Below are 21308 nucleotides of genomic sequence, written 5' to 3'. Positions count from 1 at the left end.
CGCAAACCTCAGAGGACGCACAAAAGCAAGCAAGACCCTGCCATGGCTTTCCCCCAGGGCCAGATCCCCGCCAGAAGCGCCCAGCAGAGACTCACAAAGACAGCGACGTCTCTGGGGGCGCTGATGACGGTCCCAGATGGAGAGACTTCTTTGGAGATGTGCTGCACAGTGACGGCAGTCAGATGGACTCGTGCTGGCAACCTGATGACCACCTGGCCCTGATCCCCTTGTAAAGGCCAGCAGTTTCCTGGGGAAACATCCGGCTGCAAGCAGAACGCGAGAGCAAGGAAGAGTGAGAGAGTGTTGGGGCCAACACAGTGGCCCGCGTAGCTTGAAGCGTAGGCACCGTTGTTTCCTTGGGGTCTATTTTGGCTTGAAAATGAGGCACGTGGGAGGAAATGGACAGAAGCAGGAGGCCTTCGTCCCTGCCTGACTGAAAGGGGGCTCTCAGGATTATGGGGCAGAGGAGACCAGCGGTTATGAAACCGTCCCAGTCAGAGCCTAGCAGAAACACCTCTCTGCCCAGTGGCTCTGCAGGGCACCCCCACCTCCCGCCTGCCAGCCCCAAAAAGGCGCTGTTAGGGATGGGCGTGGAAACGGGGTCACCAGGGAGAAAGTCTTTCACCCAGCTGGGGCAGAGCACTGTGGGCGAGATGCAGCGGTTTGGCTCCGTTCAGCTCCATTCCCCTCCTGAGGGGAAGCGCTGATTGCTAGCAAGCCCAGCCCTGTGTGCGAGCTTTGCTTTCAGGAACCTGATCAACACTGTGGGCTTGAGCAGTGCCACTGGAGCGAGGGCAGAGCCCCTGAGGTCGGTCCCCAACTTCAGCGGGAGGCAGGAAACCTTCCCTGAGGAGTTCTGCTACGATACCTGCAAAATAGTGTCGGGGGGGAATGACAGCAGCCACCGGCCTGGTGGTGACTGCTTCTCTCACAGCGCCAGGAGGAGAAGGTCTGAGGGTTCTGGGAGACAGCGGGCACCCACGTGAATGACAGCACACCAAAACTGAGGGCTTGCGGCATGGGCAGCAAAGGATGGCCCAGCCGTTCCCTCTTCCAATGCAGTGGAGAGGAAGAGAGCCCTTCCAACAGCACAGGAACACGTGCGGGGGCAGCGGCGGAGGCACCCGTGCGCAGGCCCCCGTGCGGAGGCCGAGGGCAGGACTGGGAGGGAGTCTGAGAGAGCCACTGTGCCACAGCCTTGCTCTTGGACCCCATGAAGCATTGAAGCTCCCCCACTTTGGAGAGCAGCGCCCGGAGCACAGGCTTCTTTGGGGAGTGCTGCAGACAAGCGCAGGGCAAGGAGATTGGGCTGCTTGTGTCCATACCAGAGCTTTTCAGGGCCCAGTCAGACATCTCGACGTAGACTTCCGAAGCCATCTGGGACGCTGCCTGGTTCACTTCCTGGGAACGCCATAAACGAACACAGAAAAGGACCACATCAGCAGGCACTTCAGCGTGGCTGCTAGCGCCGGCAGAGGCAAAGGGCCAGTGTCAGAAAGGCAAGGCAAGCCTCGTCCACAGAGCTGCAAGACTCTCTGCTGCTGATGTGAGCCACGAGGACTGAGGAAGAGAATCTGTGTCCACGGCCACGGCCATGGCCACGAGGTGGGTTGACGAGGGTCGCCACACCCTCATCCCCACCCTCCACGCTCTGCAGGTCAGCGGGGAGATGGGCTCGGGCCCTGCAAGCGACGGCTGGCCCCGTCAGCGTGCCTGGGTCTCATCCCTGCCTCAGGAGCCCAGCCAGAGGAGCCAGAGTGCCGGCGTGCCAAGGGAAGGCTCTCGGGAGTCCTCTGCTGCCTCAAGCAGCCTGCTTAAACTGGGCCTGGAGAAGGGCCTGTGCAGCGCAGAAGCTCACCCAGCAAGCCCCTGGGGCAAAGGCTGGCTTGCTGCAGTCAGCAGTCTGACCCCACCAACAAGCCCAAGGAGTGCTTTCTCGGGGGTTCTGCCCAGCCAAGCCTCCTTCCCCAAAACGCAGCATCACCTTTGCCCTGCTGATCTCCGCCCTCAGTTGAGCCACCTCCTCCAGCAGAAGCTGCATCATTTGTCTTTGCTCCGCCAACAAAACGCAAAAGTTCCTGCATGACAGGAAAGCAGATCTTGTCAGAGAGCGGCCAGTCCCCTCTGGGGAGCGTCTCAGCAAGAGGAGAGACACGTGTGCTTCCCCTGCTTTGCGAGCACTTCCCTTCCACACCAGTTTGAGCAGAAGGCAAAGGCAGGTAGGAGGTATGGGAGCCCTGGCTGTTAGCAAAACGAGTGCAGGTAGCACGAGGTCGGCTGACGCTTCTGCACAGAACCAATGCCAGCTCAGGAAACGTCTCTTACCGCAGGGTCTTCAGGTCTTCTGCAGACACAAGTGCCGGCGCCTGAAAGGGAAAAACGCTCGGTTCGAGCATCCGCTACCAGAGCCGCCGGGGCTTCCCAGGAGAGGCTTCCCTAGGAAGACTCGGCACAAGCTGCTGCTTCTTTGGGTCACCCTGCGTGGCAGCAGGAGAGCCCGTGATTTATCCAGCCGCTCTCAGCGATGCTCTGTTGCGAGAGGTGTCTGTGCCACAGGAGTCACCGACCTCCAGCAGTCCCTTTGGCTGCATTGTCCACGCTGACAGTGAGGTCCCGCAGTAAACAGCAGCTGCAATTCACATCATCAAGAGAGAGTTATTTTACTGGGGTCGCTAGCGGTGCCTGCAGTCGCGTTGTCTCCGGCCTGTTGCCTTAGGGGTGGGGCAGCAGGTGAGCTGAGGAGGTGGGGAACGCGGGGTGCGGAGAGAGGACGCGCCTCTGCCCGGAAGCCATCGGCCCAGGCTTGAGGGGACTGCGCAGCCGTGAGCCTCAGGTGTGCTCAGTGCCCCAGAGCTATTCCCCGCTTCCCCTCGCTGCTTCAGGGAGCCCCGAGACCAGGCTGCATGGGCTAGGAGAGGTACGTACCTCCCCATGGGTCCCCCTGCACGGCCCCTCCCCTCTGGGAATGCCCAGTTCAGGCTTGGAAGTAGCTACGCCCTTCTCTCGCGGACTTGCAGACGAAGCAAGCCATGTGGTCCAGTGGCCAGAGCAGCAGCATGGCTGGGAGACTCCCAGTCTTACTGGCAGGCCAAAAGGCAGGCCCAGTCCGGGACGTACTCGGGAAGCGCTTGGGCCATGGGAGTTTCCGCCCATACTGGCCCAAAAGGAAAGCTGGCCAGCGGAAAGCTGGCATGCAGCACAGCCTGGCTGTCGCTCTCACGTGTCTGCTCATGCAAACTCACCAAGAGCCACGGGGAGCAACAAGAAGACGACTTGGAAGATCCTCTTCTTCTGCAGGGCCACCTTTTGCCTGAAAAAGAGGGACTCCTGTCGAAAGGGTTAAAAACCACAAGAGCAAGAAAGATGTGGTAAATACCTTAGTCTCTTCATTAGCTCAGAAGACACCCTGGTGTGATTTAAGGGTGTTGTGAATGCCTTACAGTTTGATGTGATTTAGGGAGTAGCTAGAAGAATAGTTATAAGATAAGAGGGGGCTCCGGGATAATCTCGTTACAGACAACTCGGCCTTGGGAGAACAGATGCACGGAACCATGAAGATAGGAAGAAACAGAAGAATGGCAACAGTAGTCTTGAAGGACAACGTCTACGTGATCCTAGGACTGCGTTTGCGCAGAAGCAAGGGTCAATCGGCGAGCACAGTGAAGAAGGCGGGCAGGAGTAGCCTGAGTGGCGGCCCTTGCCAGAGGACGGGCCGTCCCAGCAGCAGCGAGAGAGGCCAGCACAGCTGGGCTGCTCCCAGCGGGCCCCCCCTCTCCTTTCCCCATCCTTTGCTTTACAGGCCTGCAGTGGGAGCAAGCTGGCAGCAGCAGACCCCCCGCCTCGGGAAGCCCACCCGGCAGCACAGCCCCGATTCTCAGCCCGTCCCTCCCTGCTCCCTGGCCCCTGGCCCCACCCTGCCCCGCGGCAGACACCTCCCAGTGGCCGTTCGGGGAGGGGGCACGGGCTGCTGTCCCCCCCCACCGCCCCCCCCCCCTCTTCCCTGGGCACTCCCAGGTCTCCCGACCCCTCTCTGCCCCGCACAGCTGCTCCCATCAGCCAGGCAGGATCGCGCCTCAGCGTCCCGAGGGGGCCAGTCTCAGGCCCCAGGGGCTTGGCCTCCCCGTGCAGCAGGGCTGGGCTCCGACCCTGCAGCACGAGGCTACCGCCTCCCCAAAAGCCCCTGCTGCACACTGCCTTTTGGCTGCGAGAGTGAGCCAGGCTTTCCGCCGAGACCCGTCCCCACAGAAGGGGGGCTTCGCAAACCACGGGGCTCTTCTTCAGAAAACTTCTGTCGGCTTCCCCAGGCTGCTCCGCACCCCACTGACCGTGCTAGGCCACGTCCGTGCTACCAGCCCAACCTGATGCCCCGGGCACATGCCAGGCTTCGTACCTACTCGTCTGGCAGCAGCTCGGCCCCGCTGCCTCCCCTGCCGGCTGTTGGCCGGCCTCGTTCCCCAAGGAGCCTTGGGAGGGCCCTTGGCGTCTTCTCTCGGCGGCCTTTCTCCTCGCCATCTCTGGGCAAAGGCAGGCTCCCCGCTCCGCTCTTCCCCCTCAGCCCCAGCAGCGTGGCCTGCCCAGGCAAAAACAGCTCCGGCAGCAGCCCCACGCTGCCCCACAGCAGGAGCGCGCCTGCCCAGGGCAAGAGCCACACGGCAGCTGGGGGCTCCTTGCCCGCGCGCCACAGGGCTGTGCAGGCGGCCAGCTCTGACCTCACACTGGTGGCTCTGACATCACACTGGGGCTCCCCAGGGCGCAGCAGGGCGGGGAGAGCCGGTGGGCTCCCCTGGGGCAGCACGGCTGCCGCTCTCCTGGGCGGTGGGAGCACATGCCTCTGGGCCCGCCAAACCCTGCCACGCTCCTGTGCCGGGCGGCTGCCTGGCCTGTGCTGCCGGGCAGGGTTCCAGCTCTCCTGGGCACCCCCGGGAAACCAGAAAGCAGCCTGGAACGGGGGCTTTGCTCTCAACCCGTGGGGCAGCTGCTTCTGCCAGCATTTCTCCTTTCGGAACTCTTTTGTATGCCAAGAAGAAAAACCCAGTAAGAGGCAAGACGGGCTTGTACGAAAGGAGCGGATTTTCTACAAGCAGAACCCCATCGTTTTAAATTCCTACCCCTCCCCTCCTTTTCTAGAGCCAAGATCAGAGGATCCTGTGGGATTATTCTGCGTTCCTTCTGCCATTCCGGGTGGTTCCTTAGTGTGAAAAATAAATCCACGTCTGCTACTTCATCCCATTTACCCTCCCGCCTGCAAAGTACCATCAGTTGTACTATAGTAGTATATCTCAGAGTTCCATTCTTTGGCCATTTTGCCTGATCTTCGAGACTATACATTGGCCACCAATTGTTACCATATTCTAGAAGCTGTTTCCGAGTGAGAGGCTCCCCTCCCAATTTCCTCCAATGTTTCACGATACGTCCTAGGGGAGATCTTTTCCGAATCCCCCCTCCCGCAGCGGGCTTAGTGCCCGCCATAAAAGATACAGCAACACCAAACAGAGAAACAATAACTTGGCACAAAATAGTCAGAGGCATTCCCCAGAAGGGGACTCGAACCCCTAGATTACCTTCAGTGGGACTCCAACCCACCCCTTCGGCCAAAGGTTTCCAGACACAGGTGTCCTAGGGACTTGGGCCCCATAGGATCCAATCCTTCCCTTAGGTACCTTTACAGCCCAACCCTGCGAGGCCTTCGCCGCGCCTGACGGGCAGGCAACCGCCCTTTTAATCAGAAAAGGGATGCCTTTACCTTCCCAGGGGTCCTGCTCACAGCTCTTCGGTCCGGGCTTCGGAGGTTCTTCCCGAGAATCCCTCGGTGCCGGCTGGGGGTCCTGCGATCCCGCGGATCCGTCGAGATTCAGAAGCGGAGTCCCATCTGGGTCGCCCAAACTGTCACCGAAATGGGGAATCAGCCTCTTCACACCAACGTAGCATCGAGAAGCAGGCATTCTCTTTATTACGGCGCTGGATGCACGGGGGATGGTCCCACCTAAGGTGCCTACCGTCATACAAAGCTAATGGCACAATTGCCGTTTCTGCTTAGCTTTACAAACCATTTCCAGCAGCATGAGAACCCCCCCGAGCATCCTGGGATGCCCACTCCCCAGCCCCATCTCTCAGGAACCCCTTGGGAGCCTCCAGCACCCCGCAGGGAATGCTCCTGCCACCCTGACCCCCTCCCAATACTCCCTGCTGTTAGACAGCTGCCAGGAAGACGGGGTTCTAACCCTCCCCATCCCTGGAACCCTTTGGACGAGCTTTCCGACTGGCTGCCCGGGATGTCCTTAGCGCAGGCGGCGTTGTAGCCCAGGACACGATGCCCATGATAGCAACAGCGGGAGGGAACAGCCAAGTGTTGCACAATGCAGCACTGGGGGACCGAGGGGCCTCGAGTGTTACATGGTGGAGCCCATGACGGGAACAGCCCAAGGGCTGCAGAACCGCACAGCCTTTCTGGGAACCCCAGAGAGGGTGGTCCGTCAAGAGCAAAGACGGGTCAGGGTCGTCCCAATGCCAAGGGCAGAATAACCAGGGGCCAAGCGCTGGAAAATTCCCCGTCGACACTACTCAATGTGACACAAAAGGACCCCCGACAGAGAGCAGCCAGCTCTAGAGCGGGGACGTTGATGGGCCGAGGAACGGGGGGCTTTCCCACAGGCCGCTCAGACAGGCTCCCCACCCCCCTTTCACAGAAACTGGGGGGTCACCGACAAACCGACAGCCGGGATGCTGGGAAGGTGCTAGGCCAAACGGTTCCATCTGCTCCTGCGGCGCCGCCGTCGGGAAAGTAAGGGAGGAGCTCCCAGCCCCCGGCCCTGGCAGCCCCGAAGAGCTGTCCCAAGGCTCCTCGCTCGGCCCGCAGGCCGTGCCTGCAGTCGGCCCCGTTGCCACGGCAGCGGGCCGGAGGGGGCGGGGACAGAGAAGGGCGCTGCACTGGCTGGGGGCGGGCCCTGCCTGTCACTGCCTGGCGGGCGCCATTGGCTGAGAGGCCAGGAAGAGGGTGGGCGGGCTCCGGGGAGAGCTCCTGCAGAGCCCGCTCGGGGCCGGGTGGCCGTCTGCCTGTGGTAAACTGCAGCCGGGCCCCTCTGCCCGCCCTGGGCCGGTGCCGCTTGCGGAGCCTCCCGGGGTGGCGGGAGAAGGAGCGGTGCCAGGCTGGGCCTCTCCTCTCTGGAGTAAACCTTAGGAGTGCTTACTGCCTTCCTCAGGTTGCAGAAAAAATTAAGGAGAGGTCCTAACGGTTCCAGCACGCTCCCGCCCTCCCCCCAAAGGGCCTTCTTGCACACCCCACTTTGGAGACAGAGCTTCTGCACCAATCTGAATTGCCACATCTTTTTTATTTTCTTGTTCCTTCCCCTTCTGCTGCTCTTTTCTGTATGCCCTTCTCTTTTTCCTCTGGCTTTAGTCGAGGCTTTCTGGTTTTGCCATCTTCCCGTGAACCTGCACTCGATAAATGCAGGTGTACGCTGGGTTTCCCCAGTTGCTCTTCACCAGAAGTTTGACACGTGCAAAGGCTCTGGGAAGCGGCGCGTTCTGGGAAGAAAAGCGGGAAAAGGAAGCGGGGGTGTTAGGAGCGACAATGCAATGAAGGTGTCCCTCCCTGCCAGCCCTGCTCCTGCTCAGGAACGAGCTCCTGAAAGTGGGTGGGAGCGGCTGTGGCAATCTGAGGCTCGCTGCTGGTACCGGGGCTGCTGGGGACACGGGAAGGGGGAAGGCAGCTGGCATCCTCTGCATGCCAGCCCTGCTGGGGCTCAGTCTCCCTCCCCTCTGCCCCTTCCCTCTGCTGCTTGCTCTGTGCTGGCAGAGAGGCCGGGGAGGTGCTCCTGTGTGGGGGGCGGCTGCTGTGCAACCCCACCAAGCTCCCGCTGTCTGCTCTGCCCGCTTTCCTCCTGGCAGGCGTGAGAGCACGGGGAGAGAAGGGGCACGCTGTGCTGGGAGGAGAGGACACTGTCCCTCGGCCCAGGGAGAAAGCATTCACGCTCTTCCTGCCATGGACTTGCAGGCAAACCTGGTTTGCTCCCCGGCACCTTGCCCCTGCGCGTGGCCCGTACCTTCAGAGGGAAGGTCTGAATGGTCTCCTTTGCCACGTTGTACGTGAACGTCCCAAGGAGAGTTTCCTCTTCTCCGTCCGCATCCACTCCCTCAGGGGCAAAGCACAAGGAGAGCAGCTCAGACTCGTCCCCACAAAGAGGGAACCTACGTGCTGGATCAGCCCTGCTATCTCCCCACCCTCTCCTGGGGCTCTAGCAGTAGGCTAGCACTCGCTGTGGTGGAGCTCAGGCTCGGCCTTGACTTCTGCTCAGGAACCCTGAGGTGCTTGTCCCAAGCAAGTCTCAAGAGGGATGAAACCCCTAGAGCCCTTGAAGTGTCCCGCTAGGGCACTGCAGTGCTCAGGAGAGAGCAGGATGCAAACCTCAGAGGACGCACAAAAGCAAGCAAGACCCTGCCATGGCTTTCCCCCAGGGCCAGATCCCCGCCAGAAGCGCCCAGCAGAGACTCACAAAGACAGCGACGTCTCTGGGGGCGCTGATGACGGTCCCAGATGGAGAGACTTCTTTGGAGATGTGCTGCACAGTGACGGCAGTCAGATGGACTCGTGCTGGCAACCTGATGACCACCTGGCCCTGATCCCCTTGTAAAGGCCAGCAGTTTCCTGGGGAAACATCCGGCTGCAAGCAGAACGCGAGAGCAAGGAAGAGTGAGAGAGTGTTGGGGCCAACACAGTGGCCCGCGTAGCTTGAAGCGTAGGCACCGTTGTGTCCATGGGGTCTATTTTGGCTTGAAAATGAGGCGCGTGGGAGGAAATGGACAGAAGCAGGAGGCCTTCGTCCCTGCCTGACTGAAAGGGGGCTCTCAGGATTATGGGGCAGAGGAGACCAGCGGTTATGAAACCGTCCCAGTCAGAGCCTAGCAGAAACACCTCTCTGCCCAGTGGCTCTGCAGGGCACCCCCACCTCCCGCCTGCCAGCCCCAAAAAGGCGCTGTTAGGGATGGGCGTGGAAACGGGGTCACCAGGGAGAAAGTCTTTCACCCAGCTGGGGCAGAGCACTGTGGGCGAGATGCAGCAGTTTGGCTCCGTTCAGCTCCATTCCCCTCCTGAGGGGAAGCGCTGATTGCTAGCAAGCCCAGCCCTGTGTGCGAGCTTTGCTTTCAGGAACCTGATCAACACTGTGGGCTTGAGCAGTGCCACTGGAGCGAGGGCAGAGCCCCTGAGGTCGGTCCCCAACTTCAGCGGGAGGCAGGAAACCTTCCCTGAGGAGTTCTGCTACGATACCTGCAAAATAGTGTCGGGAGGGTTGGCAGTGCGAAAGAGCCATAAAAGCCTGCAGCCCCAATTCTCTTTGCAGATGTAGGTCTCGGAAGTTCTCTGCATGTCGATGGTGGCACCTGGAAGGGAGGGAGAGCAGGTGACGGGAAGAGGCCACATTCTGATGCTGCCGGCCAGCTCCACGTCTGTCAGTCCTCTCCTCCTCCCCACGCCGCTGGGGGTGCCCAGCTGCGCAGGGGAATGACAGCAGCCACCGGCCTGGTGGTGACTGCTTCTCTCACAGCGCCACGAGGAGAAGGTCTGAGGGTTCTGGGAGACAGCGGGCGCCCACGTGAATGACAGCACACCAAAACTGAGGGCTTGCGGCATGGGCAGCAAAGGGTGGCCCAGCCGTTCCCTCTTCCAATGCAGTGGAGAGGAAGAGAGCCCTTCCAACAGCACAGGAACACGTGCGGGGGCAGCGGCGGAGGCACCCGTGCGCAGGCCCCCGTGCGGAGGCCGAGGGCAGGACTGGGAGGGAGTCTGAGAGAGCCACTGTGCCACAGCCTTGCTCTTGGACCCCATGAAGCATTGAAGCTCCCCCACTTTGGAGAGCAGCGCCCGGAGCACGGGCTTCTTTGGGGAGTGCTGCAGACAAGCGCAGGGCAAGGAGACTGGGCTGCTTGTGTCCATACCAGAGCTTTTCAGGGCCCAGTCAGACATCTCGACGTAGACTTCCGAAGCCATCTGGGACGCTGCCTGGTTCACTTCCTGGGAACGCCATAAACGAACACAGAAAAGGACCACATCAGCAGGCACTTCAGCGTGGCTGCTAGCACCGGCAGAGGCAAAGGGCCAGTGTCAGAAAGGCAAGGCAAGCCTCGTCCACGGAGCTGCAAGACTCTCTGCTGCTGATGTGAGCCACGAGGACTGAGGAAGAGAATCTGTGTCCACGGCCACGGCCATGGCCACGAGGTGGGTTGACGAGGGTCGCCACACCCTCATCGCCACCCTCCACGCTCTGCAGGTCAGCGGGGAGATGGGCTCGGGCCCTGCAAGCGACGGCTGGCCCCGTCAGCGTGCCTGGGTCTCATCCCTGCCTCAGGAGCCCAGCCAGAGGAGCCAGAGTGCCGGCGTGCCAAGGGAAGGCTCTCGGGAGTCCTCTGCTGCCTCAAGCAGCCTGCTTAAACTGGGCCTGGAGAAGGGCCTGTGCAGCGCAGAAGCTCACCCAGCAAGCCCCTGGGGCAAAGGCTGGCTTGCTGCCGTCAGCAGTCTGACCCCACCAACAAGCCCAAGGAGTGCTTTCTCGGGGGTTCTGCCCAGCCAAGCCTCCTTCCCCAAAACGCAGCATCACCTTTGCCCTGCTGATCTCCGCCCTCAGTTGAGCCACCTCCTCCAGCAGAAGCTGCATCATTTGTCTTTGCTCCGCCAACAAAACGCAAAAGTTCCTGCATGACAGGAAAGCAGATCTTGTCAGAGAGCGGCCAGTCCCCTCTGGGGAGCGTCTCAGCTCAGCAAGAAGGAGAGACACGTGTGCTTCCCCTGCTTTGCGAGCGCTTCCCTTCCACACCAGTTTGAGCAGAAGGCAAAGGCAGGTAGGAGGTACGGGAGCCCTGGCTGTTAGCAAAACGAGTGCAGGTAGCACGAGGTCGGCTGACGCTTCTGCACAGAACCAATGCCAGCTCAGGAAACGTCTCTTACCGCAGGGTCTTCAGGTCTTCTGCAGACACAAGTGCCGGCGCCTGAAAGGGAAAAACGCTCGGTTCGAGCATCCGCTACCAGAGCCGCCGGGGCTTCCCAGGAGAGGCTTCCCTAGGAAGACTCGGCACAAGCTGCTGCTTCTTTGGGTCACCCTGCGTGGCAGCAGGAGAGCCCGTGATTTATCCAGCCGCTCTCAGCGATGCTCTGTTGCGAGAGGTGTCTGTGCCACAGGAGTCACCGACCTCTAGCAGTCCCTTTGGCTGCATTGTCCACCCTGACAGTGAGGTCCCACAGTAAACAGCAGCTGCAATTCACATCATCAAGAGAGAGTTATTTTACTGGGGTCGCTAGCGGTGCCTGCAGTCGCGTTGTCTCCGGCCTGTTGCCTTAGGGGTGGGGCAGCAGGTGAGGTGAGGAGGTGGGGAACGCGGGGTGCGGAGAGAGGACGCGCCTCTGCCCGGAAGCCATCGGCCCAGGCTTGAGGGGACTGCGCAGCCGTGAGCCTCAGGTGTGCTCAGTGCCCCAGAGCTATTCCCCGCTTCCCCTCGCTGCTTCAGGGAGCCCCGAGACCAGGCTGCATGGGCTAGGAGAGGTACGTACCTCCCCATGGGTCCCCCTGCACGGCCCCTCCCCTCTGGGAATGCCCAGTTCAGGCTTGGAAGTAGCTACGCCCTTCTCTCGCGGACTTGCAGACGAAGCAAGCCATGTGGTCCAGTGGCCAGAGCAGCAGCATGGCTGGGAGACTCCCAGTCTTACTGGCAGGCCAAAAGGCAGGCCCAGTCCGGGACGTACTCGGGAAGCGCTTGGGCCATGGGAGTTTCCGCCCATACTGGCCCAAAAGGAAAGCTGGCCAGCGGAAAGCTGGCATGCAGCACAGCCTGGCTGTCGCTCTCAGGTGTCTGCTCATGCAAACTCACCAAGAGCCACGGGGAGCAACAAGAAGACGACTTGGAAGATCCTCTTCTTCTGCAGGGCCACCTTTTGCCTGAAAAAGAGGGACTCCTGTCGAAAGGGTTAAAAACCACAAGAGCAAGAAAGATGTGGTAAATACCTTAGTCTCTTCATTAGCTCAGAAGACACCCTGGTGTGATTTAAGGGTGTTGTGAATGCCTTACAGTTTGATGTGATTTAGGGAGTAGCTAGAAGAATAGTTATAAGATAAGAGGGGGCTCCGGGATAATCTCGTTACAGACAACTCGGCCTTGGGAGAACAGATGCACGGAACCATGAAGATAGGAAGAAACAGAAGAATGGCAACAGTAGTCTTGAAGGACAACGTCTACGTGATCCTAGGACTGCGTTTGCGCAGAAGCAAGGGTCAATCGGCGAGCACAGTGAAGAAGGCGGGCAGGAGTAGCCTGAGTGGCGGCCCTTGCCAGAGGACGGGCCGTCCCAGCAGCAGCGAGAGAGGCCAGCACAGCTGGGCTGCTCCCAGCGGGCTCCCCCCCCCCCTCCCCATCCTTTGCTTTACAGGCCTGCAGTGGGAGCAAGCTGGCAGCAGCAGACCCCCCGCCTCGGGAAGCCCACCCGGCAGCACAGCCCGATTCTCAGCCCGTCCCTCCCTGCTCCCTGGCCCCTGGCCCCACCCTGCCCCGCGGCAGACACCTCCCAGTGGCCGTTCAGGGAGGGGGCACGGGCTGCTGTCCCCCCCCACCGCCCCCCCCCACCTCTTCCCTGGGCACTCCCAGGTCTCCCGACCCCTCTCTGCCCCGCACAGCTGCTCCCATCAGCCAGGCAGGATCGCGCCTCAGCGTCCCGAGGGGGCCAGTCTCAGGCCCCAGGGGCTTGGCCTCCCCGTGCAGCAGGGCTGGGCTCCGACCCTGCAGCACGAGGCTACCGCCTCCCCAAAAGCCCCTGCTGCACACTGCCTTTTGGCTGCGAGAGTGAGCCAGGCTTTCCGCCGAGACCCGTCCCCACAGAAGGGGGGCTTCGCAAACCACGGGGCTCTTCTTCAGAAAACTTCTGTCGGCTTCCCCAGGCTGCTCCGCACCCCACTGACCGTGCTAGGCCACGTCCGTGCTACCAGCCCAACCTGATGCCCCGGGCACATGCCAGGCTTCGTACCTACTCGTCTGGCAGCAGCTCGGCCCCGCTGCCTCCCCTGCCAGCTGTTGGCCGGCCTCGTTCCCCAAGGAGCCTTGGGAGGGCCCTTGGCGTCTTCTCTCGGCGGCCTTTCTCCTCGCCATCTCTGGGCAAAGGCAGGCTCCCCGCTCCGCTCTTCCCCCTCAGCCCCAGCAGCGTGGCCTGCCCAGGCAAAAACAGCTCCGGCAGCAGCCCCACGCTGCCCCACAGCAGGAGCGCGCCTGCCCAGGGCAAGAGCCACACGGCAGCTGGGGGCTCCTTGCCCGCGCGCCACAGGGCTGTGCGGGCGGCCAGCTCTGACCTCACACTGGTGGCTCTGACATCACACTGGGGCTCCCCAGGGCGCAGCAGGGCGGGGAGAGCCGGTGGGCTCCCCTGGGGCAGCACGGCTGCCGCTCTCCTGGGCGGTGGGAGCACATGCCTCTGGGCCCGCCAAACCCTGCCACGCTCCTGTGCCGGGCGGCTGCCTGGCCTGTGCTGCCGGGCAGGGTTCCAGCTCTCCTGGGCACCCCCAGGAAACCAGAAAGCAGCCTGGAACGGGGGCTTTGCTCTCAACCCGTGGGGCAGCTGCTTCTGCCAGCATTTCTCCTTTCGGAACTCTTTTGTATGCCAAGAAGAAAAACCCAGTAAGAGGCAAGATGGGCTTGTACGAAAGGAGCGGATTTTCTACAAGCAGAACCCCATCGTTTTAAATTCCTACCCCTCCCCTCCTTTTCTAGAGCCAAGATCAGAGGATCCTGTGGGATTATTCTGCGTTCCTTCTGCCATTCCGGGTGGTTCCTTAGTGTGAAAAATAAATCCACGTCTGCTACTTCATCCCATTTACCCTCCCGCCTGCAAAGTACCATCAGTTGTACTATAGTAGTATATCTTAGAGTTCCATTCTTTGGCCATTTTGCCTGATCTTCGAGACTATACATTGGCCACCAATTGTTACCATATTCTAGAAGCTGTTTCCGAGTGAGAGGCTCCCCTCCCAATTTCCTCCAATGTTTCACGATACGTCCTAGGGGAGATCTTTTCCGAATCCCCCCTCCCGCAGCGGGCTTAGTGCCCGCCATAAAAGATACAGCAACACCAAACAGAGAAACAATAACTTGGCACAAAATAGTCAGAGGCATTCCCCAGAAGGGGACTCGAACCCCTAGATTACCTTCAGTGGGACTCCAACCCACCCCTTCGGCCAAAGGTTTCCAGACACAGGTGTCCTAGGGACTTGGGCCCCATAGGATCCAATCCTTCCCTTAGGTACCTTTACAGCCCAACCCTGCGAGGCCTTCGCCGCGCCTGACGGGCAGGCAACCGCCCTTTTAATCAGAAAAGGGATGCCTTTACCTTCCCAGGGGTCCTGCTCACAGCTCTTCGGTCCGGGCTTCGGAGGTTCTTCCCGAGAATCCCTCGGTGCCGGCTGGGGGTCCTGCGATCCCGCGGATCCGTCGAGATTCAGAAGCGGAGTCCCATCTGGGTCGCCCAAACTGTCACCGAAATGGGGAATCAGCCTCTTCACACCAACGTAGCATCGAGAAGCAGGCATTCTCTTTATTACGGCGCTGGATGCACGGGGGATGGTCCCACCTAAGGTGCCTACCGTCATACAAAGCTAATGGCACAATTGCCGTTTCTGCTTAGCTTTACAAACCATTTCCAGCAGCATGAGAACCCCCCCGAGCATCCTGGGATGCCCACTCCCCAGCCCCATCTCTCAGGAACCCCTTGGGAGCCTCCAGCACCCCGCAGGGAATGCTCCTGCCACCCTGACCCCCTCCCAATACTCCCTGCTGTTAGACAGCTGCCAGGAAGACGGGGTTCTAACCCTCCCCATCCCTGGAACCCTTTGGACGAGCTTTCCGACTGGCTGCCCGGGATGTCCTTAGCGCAGGCGGCGTTGTAGCCCAGGACACGATGCCCATGATAGCAACAGCGGGAGGGAACAGCCAAGTGTTGCACAATGCAGCACTGGGGGACCGAGGGGCCTCGAGTGTTACATGGTGGAGCCCATGACGGGAACAGCCCAAGGGCTGCAGAACCGCACAGCCTTTCTGGGAACCCCAGAGAGGGTGGTCCGTCAAGAGCAAAGACGGGTCAGGGTCGTCCCAATGCCAAGGGCAGAATAACCAGGGGCCAAGCGCTGGAAAATTCCCCGTCGACACTACTCAATGTGACACAAAAGGACCCCCGACAGAGAGCAGCCAGCTCTAGAGCGGGGACGTTGATGGGCCGAGGAACGGGGGGCTTTCCCACAGGCCGCTCAGACAGGCTCCCCACCCCCCTTTCACAGAAACTGGGGGGTCACCGACAAACCGACAGCCGGGATGCTGGGAAGGTGCTAGGCCAAACGGTTCCATCTGCTCCTGCGGCCCCACCGTCGGGAAAGTAAGGGAGGAGCTCCCAGCCCCCGGCCCTGGCAGCCCCGAAGAGCTGTCCCAAGGCTCCTCGCTCGGCCCGCAGGCCGTGCCTGCAGTCGGCCCCGTTGCCACGGCAGCGGGCCGGAGGGGGCGGGGACAGAGAAGGGCGCTGCACTGGCTGGGGGCGGGCCCTGCCTGTCACTGCCTGGCGGGCGCCATTGGCTGAGAGGCCAGGAAGAGGGTGGGCGGGCTCCGGGGAGAGCTCCTGCAGAGCCCGCTCGGGGCCGGGTGGCCGTCTGCCTGTGGTAAACTGCAGCCGGGCCCCTCTGCCTGCCCTGGGCCGGTGCCGCTTGCGGAGCCTCCCGGGGTGGCGGGAGAAGGAGCGGTGCCAGGCTGGGCCTCTCCTCTCTGGAGTAAACCTTAGGAGTGCTTACTGCCTTCCTCAGGTTGCAGAAAAAATTAAGGAGAGGTCCTAACGGTTCCAGCACGCTCCCGCCCTCCCCCCAAAGGGCCTTCTTGCACACCCCACTTTGGAGACAGAGCTTCTGCACCAATCTGAATTGCCACATCTTTTTTATTTTCTTGTTCCTTCCCCTTCTGCTGCTCTTTTCTGTATGCCCTTCTCTTTTTCCTCTGGCTTTAGTCGAGGCTTTCTGGTTTTGCCATCTTCCCGTGAACCTGCACTCGATAAATGCAGGTGTACGCTGGGTTTCCCCAGTTGCTCTTCACCAGAAGTTTGACACGTGCAAAGGCTCTGGGAAGCGGCGCGTTCTGGGAAGAAAAGCGGGAAAAGGAAGCGGGGCTGTTAGGAGCGACAATGCAATGAAGGTGCCTCCCCCTGCCAGCCCTGCTCCTGCTCAGGAACGAGCTCCTGAAAGTGGGTGGGAGCGGCTGTGGCAATCTGAGGCTCGCTGCTGGTACCGGGGCTGCTGGGGACACGGGAAGGGGGAAGGCAGCTGGCATCCTCTGCATGCCAGCCCTGCTGGGGCTCAGTCTCCCTCCCCTCTGCCCCTTCCCTCTGCTGCTTGCTCTGTGCTGGCAGAGAGGCCGGGGAGGTGCTCCTGTGCGGGGGGCGGCTGCTGTGCAACCCCACCAAGCTCCCGCTGTCTGCTCTGCCCGCTTTCCTCCTGGCAGGCGTGAGAGCACGGGGAGAGAAGGGGCACGCTGTGCTGGGAGGAGAGGACACTGTCCCTCGGCCCAGGGAGAAAGCATTCACGCTCTTCCTGCCATGGACTTGCAGGCAAACCTGGTTTGCTCCCCGGCACCTTGCCCCTGCGCGTGGCCCGTACCTTCAGAGGGAAGGTCTGAATGGTCTCCTTTGCCACGTTGTACGTGAACGTCCCAAGGAGAGTTTCCTCTTCTCCGTCCGCATCCACTCCCTCAGGGGCAAAGCACAAGGAGAGCAGCTCAGACTCGTCCCCACAAAGAGGGAACCTACGTGCTGGATCAGCCCTGCTATCTCCCCACCCTCTCCTGGGGCTCTAGCAGTAGGCTAGCACTCGCTGTGGTGGAGCTCAGGCTCGGCCTTGACTTCTGCTCAGGAACCCTGAGGTGCTTGTCCCAAACAAGTCTCAAGAGGGATGAAACCCCTAGAGCCCTTGAAGTGTCCCGCTAGGGCACTGCAGTGCTCAGGAGAGAGCAGGACGCAAACCTCAGAGGACGCACAAAAGCAAGCAAGACCCTGCCATGGCTTTCCCCCAGGGCCAGATCCCCGCCAGAAGCGCCCAGCAGAGACTCACAAAGACAGCGACGTCTCTGGGGGCGCTGATGACGGTCCCAGATGGAGAGACTTCTTTGGAGATGTGCTGCACAGTGACGGCAGTCAGATGGACTCGTGCTGGCAACCTGATGACCACCTGGCCCTGATCCCCTTGTAAAGGCCAGCAGTTTCCTGGGGAAACATCCGGCTGCAAGCAGAACGCGAGAGCAAGGAAGAGTGAGAGAGTGTTGGGGCCAACACAGTGGCCCGCGTAGCTTGAAGCGTAGGCACCGTTGTTTCCTTGGGGTCTATTTTGGCTTGAAAATGAGGCACGTGGGAGGAAATGGACAGAAGCAGGAGGCCTTCGTCCCTGCCTGACTGAAAGGGGGCTCTCAGGATTATGGGGCAGAGGAGACCAGCGGTTATGAAACCGTCCCAGTCAGAGCCTAGCAGAAACACCTCTCTGCCCAGTGGCTCTGCAGGGCACCCCCACCTCCCGCCTGCCAGCCCCAAAAAGGCGCTGTTAGGGATGGGCGTGGAAACGGGGTCACCAGGGAGAAAGTCTTTCACCCAGCTGGGGCAGAGCACTGTGGGCGAGATGCAGCGGTTTGGCTCCGTTCAGCTCCATTCCCCTCCTGAGGGGAAGCGCTGATTGCTAGCAAGCCCAGCCCTGTGTGCGAGCTTTGCTTTCAGGAACCTGATCAACACTGTGGGCTTGAGCAGTGCCACTGGAGCGAGGGCAGAGCCCCTGAGGTCGGTCCCCAACTTCAGCGGGAGGCAGGAAACCTTCCCTGAGGAGTTCTGCTACGATACCTGCAAAATAGTGTCGGGGGGGTTGGCAGTGCGAAAGAGCCATAAAAGCCTGCAGCCCCAATTCTCTTTGCAGATGTAGGTCTCGGAAGTTCTCTGCATGTCGATGGTGGCACCTGGAAGGGAGGGAGAGCAGGTGACGGGAAGAGGCCACATTCTAGGGGGACTCGGTGCTCAGACAGTATTTCTGATGCTGCCGGCCAGCTCCACGTCTGTCAGTCCTCTCCTCCTCCCCACGCCGCTGGGGGTGCCCAGCTGTGCAGGGGAATGACAGCAGCCACCGGCCTGGTGGTGACTGCTTCTCTCACAGCGCCAGGAGGAGAAGGTCTGAGGGTTCTGGGAGACAGCGGGCGCCCACGTGAATGACAGCACACCAAAACTGAGGGCTTGCGGCATGGGCAGCAAAGGGTGGCCCAGCCGTTCCCTCTTCCAATGCAGTGGAGAGGAAGAGAGCCCTTCCAACAGCACAGGAACACGTGCGGGGGCAGCGGCGGAGGCACCCGTGCGCAGGCCCCCGTGCGGAGGCCGAGGGCAGGACTGGGAGGGAGTCTGAGAGAGCCACTGTGCCACAGCCTTGCTCTTGGACCCCATGAAGCATTGAAGCTCCCCCGCTTTGGAGAGCAGCGCCCGGAGCACAGGCTTCTTTGGGGAGTGCTGCAGACAAGCGCAGGGCAAGGAGATTGGGCTGCTTGTGTCCATACCAGAGCTTTTCAGGGCCCAGTCAGACATCTCGACGTAGACTTCCGAAGCCATCTGGGACTCTGCCTGGTTCACTTCCTGGGAACGCCATAAACGAACACAGAAAAGGACCACATCAGCAGGCAGTTCAGCGTGGCTGCTAGCGCCGGCAGAGGCAAAGGGCCAGTGTCAGAAAGGCAAGGCAAGCCTCGTCCACAGAGCTGCAAGACTCTCTGCTGCTGATGTGAGCCACGAGGACTGAGGAAGAGAATCTGTGTCCACGGCCACGGCCATGGCCACGAGGTGGGTTGACGAGGGTCGCCACACCCTCATCGCCACCCTCCACGCTCTGCAGGTCAGCGGGGAGATGGGCTCGGGCCCTGCAAGCGACGGCTGGCCCCGTCAGCGTGCCTGGGTCTCATCCCTGCCTCAGGAGCCCAGCCAGAGGAGCCAGAGTGCCGGCGTGCCAAGGGAAGGCTCTCGGGAGTCCTCTGCTGCCTCAAGCAGCCTGCTTAAACTGGGCCTGGAGAAGGGCCTGTGCAGCGCAGAAGCTCACCCAGCAAGCCCCTGGGGCAAAGGCTGGCTTGCTGCCGTCAGCAGTCTGACCCCACCAACAAGCCCAAGGAGTGCTTTCTCGGGGGTTCTGCCCAGCCAAGCCTCCTTCCCCAAAACGCAGCATCACCTTTGCCCTGCTGATCTCCGCCCTCAGTTGAGCCACCTCCTCCAGCAGAAGCTGCATCATTTGTCTTTGCTCCGCCAACAAAACGCAAAAGTTCCTGCATGACAGGAAAGCAGATCTTGTCAGAGAGCGGCCAGTCCCCTCTGGGGAGCGTCTCAGCTCAGCAAGAAGGAGAGACACGTGTGCTTCCCCTGCTTTGCGAGCGCTTCCCTTCCACACCAGTTTGAGCAGAAGGCAAAGGCAGGTAGGAGGTACGGGAGCCCTGGCTGTTAGCAAAACGAGTGCAGGTAGCACGAGGTCGGCTGACGCTTCTGCACAGAACCAATGCCAGCTCAGGAAACGTCTCTTACCGCAGGGTCTTCAGGTCTTCTGCAGACACAAGTGCCGGCGCCTGAAAGGGAAAAACGCTCGGTTCGAGCATCCGCTACCAGAGCCGCCGGGGCTTCCCAGGAGAGGCTTCCCTAGGAAGACTCGGCACAAGCTGCTGCTTCTTTGGGTCACCCTGCGTGGCAGCAGGAGAGCCCGTGATTTATCCAGCCGCTCTCAGCGATGCTCTGTTGCGAGAGGTGCCTGTGCCACAGGAGTCACCGACCTCCAGCAGTCCCTTTGGCTGCATTGTCCACGCTGACAGTGAGGTCCCGCAGTAAACAGCAGCTGCAATTCACATCATCAAGAGAGAGTTATTTTACTGGGGTCGCTAGCGATGCCTGCAGTCGCGTTGTCTCCGGCCTGTTGCCTTAGGGGTGGGGCAGCAGGTGAGCTGAGGAGGTGGGGAACGCGGGGTGTGGAGAGAGGACGCGCCTCTGCCCGGAAGCCATCGGCCCAGGCTTGAGGGGACTGCGCAGCCGTGAGCCTCAGGTGTGCTCAGTGCCCCAGAGCTATTCCCCGCTTCCCCTCGCTGCTTCAGGGAGCCCCGAGACCAGGCTGCATGGGCTAGGAGAGGTACGTACCTCCCCATGGGTCCCCCTGCACGGCCCCTCCCCTCTGGGAATGCCCAGTTCAGGCTTGGAAGTAGCTACGCCCTTCTCTCGCGGACTTGCAGACGAAGCAAGCCATGTGGTCCAGTGGCCAGAGCAGCAGCATGGCTGGGAGACTCCCAGTCTTACTGGCAGGCCAAAAGGCAGGCCCAGTCCGGGACGTACTCGGGAAGCGCTTGGGCCATGGGAGCTTCCGCCCATACTGGCCCAAAAGGAAAGCTGGCCAGCGGAAAGCTGGCATGCAGCACAGCCTGGCTGTCGCTCTCAGGTGTCTGCTCATGCAAACTCACCAAGAGCCACGGGGAGCAACAAGAAGACGACTTGGAAGATCCTCTTCTTCTGCAGGGCCACCTTTTGCCTGAAAAAGAGGGACTCCTGTCGAAAGGGTTAAAAACCACAAGAGCAAGAAAGATGTGGTAAATACCTTAGTCTCTTCATTAGCTCAGAAGACACCCTGGTGTGATTTAAGGGTGTTGTGAATGCCTTACAGTTTGATGTGATTTAGGGAGTAGCTAGAAGAATAGTTATAAGATAAGAGGGGGCTCCGGGATAATCTCGTTACAGACAACTCGGCCTTGGGAGAACAGATGCACGGAACCATGAAGATAGGAAGAAACAGAAGAATGGCAACAGTAGTCTTGAAGGACAACGTCTACGTGATCCTAGGACTGCGTTTGCGCAGAAGCAAGGGTCAATCGGCGAGCACAGTGAAGAAGGCGGGCAGGAGTAGCCTGAGTGGCGGCCCTTGCCAGAGGACGGGCCGTCCCAGCAGCAGCGAGAGAGGCCAGCACAGCTGGGCTGCTCCCAGCGGGCCCCCCCTCTCCTTTCCCCATCCTTTGCTTTACAGGCCTGCAGTGGGAGCAAGCTGGCAGCAGCAGACCCCCCGCCTCGGGAAGCCCACCCGGCAGCACAGCCCGATTCTCAGCCCGTCCCTCCCTGCTCCCTGGCCCCTGGCCCCACCCTGCCCCGCGGCAGACACCTCCCAGTGGCCGTTCGGGGAGGGGGCACGGGCTGCTGTCCCCCCCCACCGCCCCCCCCACCTCTTCCCTGGGCACTCCCAGGTCTCCCGACCCCTCTCTGCCCCGCACAGCTGCTCCCA

At 60.9% G+C, this 21308-nt stretch overlaps 2 protein-coding genes across 2 annotated transcripts; both read right to left on the bottom strand.

Moving 5' to 3' along the window:
* Positions 1-7392: 7392 nt before the first annotated feature.
* LOC309599224 (sperm-associated antigen 4 protein-like) lies at positions 7393-12366 on the bottom strand (the record flags this gene model as incomplete). Its single annotated transcript, XM_082338048.1, has 8 exons — positions 7393-7524; positions 8043-8132; positions 8493-8660; positions 9266-9378; positions 9934-10009; positions 10593-10667; positions 11864-11917; positions 12292-12366. Coding segments are annotated over 8 exons (783 nt in total), but the record flags the coding sequence as incomplete, so codon positions are not given.
* Positions 12367-16005: 3639 nt separating this feature from the next.
* Positions 16006-19313, bottom strand: LOC309599223 (sperm-associated antigen 4 protein-like; the record flags this gene model as incomplete). Its single annotated transcript, XM_082338047.1, has 6 exons — positions 16006-16137; positions 16656-16745; positions 17106-17273; positions 17879-17991; positions 18577-18652; positions 19236-19313. Coding segments are annotated over 6 exons (657 nt in total), but the record flags the coding sequence as incomplete, so codon positions are not given.
* Positions 19314-21308: the final 1995 nt, after the last annotated feature.

The sequence above is a fragment of the Platalea leucorodia genome (genome assembly GCF_965183815.1).
Source record: "Platalea leucorodia genome assembly, contig: SUPER_19_unloc_1, whole genome shotgun sequence".
NCBI lineage: Eukaryota > Metazoa > Chordata > Aves > Pelecaniformes > Threskiornithidae > Platalea > Platalea leucorodia.
The sequence above is the reverse complement of the archived record's forward strand: the minus strand, read 5'-3'. Positions and strand labels throughout refer to the sequence as shown.